Source organism: Camelus ferus, chromosome 6 (assembly GCF_009834535.1).
Source record: "Camelus ferus isolate YT-003-E chromosome 6, BCGSAC_Cfer_1.0, whole genome shotgun sequence".
Taxonomy (NCBI): Eukaryota; Metazoa; Chordata; class Mammalia; order Artiodactyla; family Camelidae; genus Camelus; species Camelus ferus.
Genome location: NC_045701.1, coordinates 21,367,696 through 21,373,695, shown reverse-complemented (window position 1 = coordinate 21,373,695; position 6,000 = coordinate 21,367,696). Strand labels below are relative to the sequence as shown.

The following is a 6,000-nucleotide window of genomic DNA, read 5'->3' as shown; positions in this document are numbered from 1 at the left end:
CATAATAATGATGCCATTTTATGAAGCCTATTCTGGAGGAATTGAAGTACTGCCTGGTTTTTCCAGCATTTTTCTTATTTTACTCCTTGCTCAGACTCTGATCCATGATTCTGCCAGACTGATGCCCATTATCCTCTCAAACCTTCAATAAAGTTAGGAAAATTGTCTGAGGAATAGGAAAACCCAAAGGGTTTCTTGACATGTAAAATAGAGTTGAGATATTAATAAAAGTAATTAATATATTGTGGAATTTCCTGAGATACCTGTAAAACAAACATTTCCTTTTGAATATATACCCAGAAGTGGGATTGCTGGATCATAAGGTAGCTGTTTCTAATTTTTTGAGTAAGTTTCATACTGTTTTCCCTAATACAGTCATTCTTCCCACCACAAAGCACAGTGAATAGAGAAGCCACTTAGGAGACTAGGGTTCCAGATGAACTTGAATTGTAAACCAGCTGTCCCTGTATTCAAGGGATGGGACCTTTCAAAAAAATGAGAGAGGAGATGGGATAGGTAAACTATTAGTACCTGCAGGACACACAAATCAAAGGCACCACCATGACTCTACCACTACTACTGGAGTACTAAAACAGCCTCCTGACTGGTCCTTGCACTTCCATCCTTCCCCACTCGGCAGAATAGTCTCAGAACAGTGGCTAGAGTAATCCTTTAAAAATATAAATCATATAATTTCACTTTTCTCCTTAACACTTTACAACAGCTTTCCAGTTTACCTAGAATAAAATCCAAAGGCTTTATTTACCACGGCCTCATGCTACTTCTATGATTCCCTCTCTCACTCCATTCTGCCCCCACTGGCTTTCTTGCTGTTCCTCTAGGCTTTTTCCAAATTCTTGGCCTTTACATTAGCTGGTTCCCTGTGTCTGAAATTGCCCTTCCTGGTAACAGCATGACTCTTCTTTTACATCATTCAGATTTTTCTCAAGTGTCACATTCTCAATGAGGCCTTTTCTGGCCATATCATCTACAACTTCAACACCCTCTTTACTCACTTCTCACCTCCTTACCTGCTTTATTTTTAGCTAATCTGACATACATTTTACTTAAACTGTTTTAATTACTTATTTTAAGTTTCTCACACCAAACTGCAACAGGTCAGAGGTTTGCCTTTTTTCCCCAGTGCTGCGTCCCTGGTGCTTAGAACAAAAGCTGTCCTAATAGGCGATTACTTAGAAAACATTTGTTAAATACATAAATTAATATTTACAAGTTCCCCCAACACACACACAGTTTATTCAAACCTAGTCAAGTGTCATCAGTGAGGCCTTTCCTGAAGATTCTATATAAATAGCACCTTTTCCCCCACATATGCACACAGAGACCATTACTGTATCTCCTTACCCTAATTAGCACCACTCAACATATTACACATTTATGTATTTATTATTCCTTCCCTGTAGATTCTAATTTCAGTGAAGCCCGGGACTGTATTCTCAGGGCTTTAGAACAGTACTTGACTCTTGGTAGGTACTCAGTAGCTATTTCTTGGATTAATTAATGAACAAATTCTGTCTGATAGTACTCCCTCCACGATTACAAACTCTCAGACTAGCTATGAGGTTCCAGCACAATCTAGAGAAGCTCGCCAGTGAGCACTCTAAACTCCTTCAACTGCAGTGCGTCTTCAAAGAAAGACAATGTTCCCCATTTCATTTCTGCCCCTAAAGTTTATCCGCAGAATTGACAGCTCAGGCGAACGCAGAGAATAAGTTTTCAACAAACTACTTTGTAAGTTGTCTGGCGTTAACCAAATTTAACAGATTCACCTGACTATAGCACGGTCGGACAGTGGGAGAACAAAAGCTAATTCCTAACAGGCGGGGGCCGGCCCCACCCAGCCAGGATCTGCGCCCTCCCGGCCGCTGCGCTCAGGATTGGCCAACGCTAGGCAGGCACAGCCCAGGCCCGCAGCAGCGCGCGCATGGGCGGGGCCGTCCCGTGAGGTGCGGGGGCGGAGCGAGGCGGGCCGGGCCGGGCGTCCTCCCGCCCACCGAGCTCAGGATTGGCTGAGGGTCGGCAGGCACCGCCCAGGGCCGGGCAGCTGCGCTTACAGGGGCGGGGCTGTCCTGTGAGGCGCGTGGGGCAGGCGGCGCTGGGCTGGAGTAGGGCCGGCCTCCGGCTGGGCTCCGGCTGGGCTTGGGGTTGGGGCCAGGGCCAGGGCCAGGGATGCTGCAGCTGGGCCGACCTGCCGGGCTTGGGCTGTGGCCGAAGGATGGCGAACGTGCGGGTGGCCGTGAGGGTTCGGCCCCTCAGCAAGAGGTGAGTCTGGGCGGGAGGGGGCGCCTGAGGCGTCAAATGAGCAGAGAGGAGGGAGAGGCCCCCGCCTCTCCCTCAAGTGATTCTGGCGCGGAGAAATCAGACACAAAGTGGCCCAAGGGGCCAGCGTCCGGAAACCGTAAAGGCCTGGCGGGACAAGGCCTCGCTCGGGTCTAGCTTTCGCTTAGTGCCCTGGCGAGTAGCGGTTCGTGGATGGCCGCAGGGATGGGCTGCGCCGTAACTGTGTCCCTGAAGTCCTGACAGCAGGAGTTTTGAAGGACCGCGGCTCCAGTTGAGCCTTTCTCCTGGGTACGCTGAGAAAAGCTGGGAAAGTTATCTCCACGCGGGGGGAGGGATGAGCGGTCTCCTGTCTCTTCGGGGTGGTTCGGGAGCACCTGTGAGGACTGAGGCAGAATTGTGTGTTCCTGCGTTCACCTGGGTTTCTCTGCGAAGATGTGGAGGAAGGCGGATTGTAAGGCGTGAGAGGGAAATTGAGGCTCAGAGAGATTGTGGTTTTATTTTGTGCTTGACAGCAGAACTGTGAAGAAGGGGGAAGTTACTCCAACCCCTTCCCTCAATGTAGTCAGTGCCCATTTCCTCCTCATAGGTGAATCTGATCCTACACTTCTCAGCTGTTGAGACATCAAGTTTCCAGCTACATAATTTCTCTCTTCACTGAGTTTCCACTGATAGGTTTGGGAAGTTAGGAAAGGCTTCAAAGAAGGGTTGGTGTTTGAACCCAATAACCTTTTAAAGAGCTATTAGAGCTTGCTGACAAATGTAAAGAGCACTCGGTAAGAACACTGAGAGCAAAGGACTTAAGCTCTTATTAGGAAATAGAAAAGTTTCAGTTGTTTGAGAAGAGGGTGTGTGGAGGGGGGTGAGTGGTAGGAGATAATGCTGGCAGAATGTGGTTTAGGACAGAAGGCACATATTGGAACTATTTGGGAGGTTCAAAAATTTCCAGGGCATAAGATGGCTTGGAAATTGGGCAGAAGGATCAAAAAAAAAAAAAAAAAAGGCATTGTCTCCCATAACAAAGTTTGGTACTAGCAGGGATTGTTGTCCTGATTGGAGGTGATTGGCTTTGAAAAATCATGCAATTGACAGAATAATGAGGAGAGCAATGAGATGAGGGAAAGAAACAAAACTGAAAAGAAGGTAGGAAAAAACAAAAGAAGTATGATGCAGAAAGAAAGAAAGCAGCAGGTGCTTGAACTGCTGTATTTAGATTGGTACATGGCTTATGACACCTGTCTTTCAGCTTATGGATGTGGTGGCTCAGGGTTGGGGGATTTTCATAGATATAGATGCTACCCTAGAGGTAGCCTCTGACAGATCTTTTTGCAAAGCTGCTCTTGTAGGGTTCTCAGGATAATAACTTTGACCACTCCTAACAGTAACTTCTCAGCTCCTTGGGAACTAGGAAGATTAAGGAAATGCTGTTGAAGAAATAGACTCACAGATGTAGGAAACAAACTTATGGTTACCAAAGGGGAAAGGGGGTAGGGAGGGATAAATTAGGAGTTTGGGATTAACAGATGGCAGACTGCTATATATAAAATAGATGAACAACAGGGATATACTGTATAGCACAGGGAACTATATTCAGTATCTTGTAATAACCTACAATGGAAAAAAATCTGAAAAATGATACTACTGAATCGCTTTGTTGTACACCTGAAACTAACACAACATTGTTAATCAACTATACTTCAATTTAAAAAAAAACTGTTGAAATTGGGTTGTTATTTGCAACCACAGTAGAGAATAACAATATCATTAAAAGTGAGGGCAAAAGAAGGGCACAAAAGCTTATTTTTAGCTCAGGTTAAGAACCTTGAGTAGCAAGGAGTAGAATGCCAAGACTGCAGATACCCCAAGGTGTGAGCAGATTATTGCATGCTGAAGATTCAGGAGCACAGATTTAAAAGCAGATATGAATAAATCCAGTGTGACCCTAGCTAGGAAGTCGGGACCACGCCCCTCTTCTCATAGAATCACGCAGAGATGCAGCTGTATTCCAGGGTTTGTTAACTTCCACCATCTTTGCTGAGGCTCATTTGAACTTTAGGGAATCTTCTGATTATGTGGTTTGTCCCAACCTTCAAATAAGTAATCAGCACAGACTCAGTTAACAAAGTCTTTGGATCTCATGTTGTACTTGGGAAGAAAATCTTAGGTGTCATCTAGTCTAAGCTTCCGAGAAACTGATCTTGTTTAAGGTCTAAAAGTAGGTAGAGCCAAGATTTGATTCACCAGACCAAGACGTACCTTCCTGAGATTGCAAAAGCCTGTTTGCTCAGTTGGATTAGAATTGACCATCAGTAAAATAACATGGGAGATGGTTTGATGCTCTCCCTACTACCTCACAGTTGTTTCCCATAATCAAAGTCCATGTCTCATTATAAGATGCTGCCCCTTGTTTATCCCAAATCATTCATCATTGAGAGAACATGTTCTCTTTTTGCCAGCACTGTAAGCTCTGGAACACTTCCCGCTGCCCTGTCGAAAGTTACTTTTCATGCACTATATTCCTTTTCTGTGCTGTTCTTTTTAAATCTGTGAAAGAGTATAACGATCTCAGTGGTTTTTGTGAGGACTAAATGAAAGGATACATTTAAAATACTTAGAACAGAGTGTTCAATAAAGTGCTAACTGTATAATTTTTAACAGCTATTTTTACTCCTCCCTATACTTAGCTGTCTTTTTTTTTTATTTCAAGTTTTACAAATGAATAGGTAACAAGTGGAAATGGCTTGGTTATTTTCCCCTCTAGGACAGTGATTCTCATATTATAGTATAGATACTGTATACCTGGGGAGCTTTTTATGCTGCAACTTGTTAACAGGCATTCGAATTAACTAGCCCCATCTCCCGTAATTCTGTTGAAGAAAGTCTGTTGAGCACACATTGAGAAACACTCTCCTGGGAGTAAACATGTAATTGAGGATTTATCCTTGTGCAAAACCTTTAACTCTACAGAATGAATGCCTCTTGGTGGAATTCAGGTCCCAGAGGCAAATGGGAGCAGCACCAGTAGACTTCCATTGAGCTCTGTGCAGCCAGCTGCCCTATTGAAGTTGGTGCCCTTTCTTTATCTTCTGCTCTACTTTAATTCTCCCTGATTTCATTCTAGAATACTTTGGAACCACCAGGTTACCAATGGCAGTGGTCCAGGCAGGGGAGGAGCACCATCTCACCCACTTTTAGTGTCACATCTTTCTGTCAGGAGGTCAGTTTCAGGACCTTTTTTGTTTTTGGCTGCTTATGCTGAAGAGTCCTAAATGAATCCTCAAGAAAGGGCACACTTTAAAAGAATTCGATTGACTAGGTATGGAAAAAGTTATTGCATTTTCCCTCTTATTTATTATCCAAATTTACTATAACCTGCATATTTTATGGTGGGTGGAGGGATAATAAAACCTACTTTAAAATTCAGAGAGGAAAAAAATGTTATCTTGTAAAATGTTAACACCAAAGATGAAAGATTTTCTTTTAGGACAGCCAAGGGCAGGGGTAGGGGGTACAGTTGTATGATATCTCGGGGACAAAGACTATCCCTACTGCCTTAAGTACTGTCTAGTGTGAAATGTGAAAGAGCATCAGAACCCTGAGGAAATTTAAGTAACAGAAATGTCATCACCTGGGAGAGGGATGTTTTTATCCAGGGCTTTATCCCAAACTCATTGACAGGTTTAAAAAAAAAATCTTAAATCT

The 6,000-nt window shown here is 43.9% G+C and overlaps 1 protein-coding gene across 5 annotated transcripts in view; it reads left to right on the top strand.

Moving 5' to 3' along the window:
- Nucleotides 1-2,101: 2,101 nt before the first annotated feature.
- Nucleotides 2,102-6,000, top strand: part of STARD9 (StAR related lipid transfer domain containing 9) — a 114,117-nt gene continuing 110,218 nt past the window's right edge. For 4 of the 5 annotated variants that reach the window (XM_032481395.1, XM_032481398.1, XM_032481397.1 and 1 more), the window contains exon 1: nt 2,103-2,283. In XM_032481395.1, the coding sequence (XP_032337286.1) occupies nt 2,237-2,283 (47 nt within the window). In that variant the 5' untranslated portion in view covers nt 2,103-2,236. Of the gene's footprint in view, nt 2,284-6,000 lie in introns of all 5 variants that reach the window. The other variant, XM_032481393.1, reaches the window with a different exon arrangement.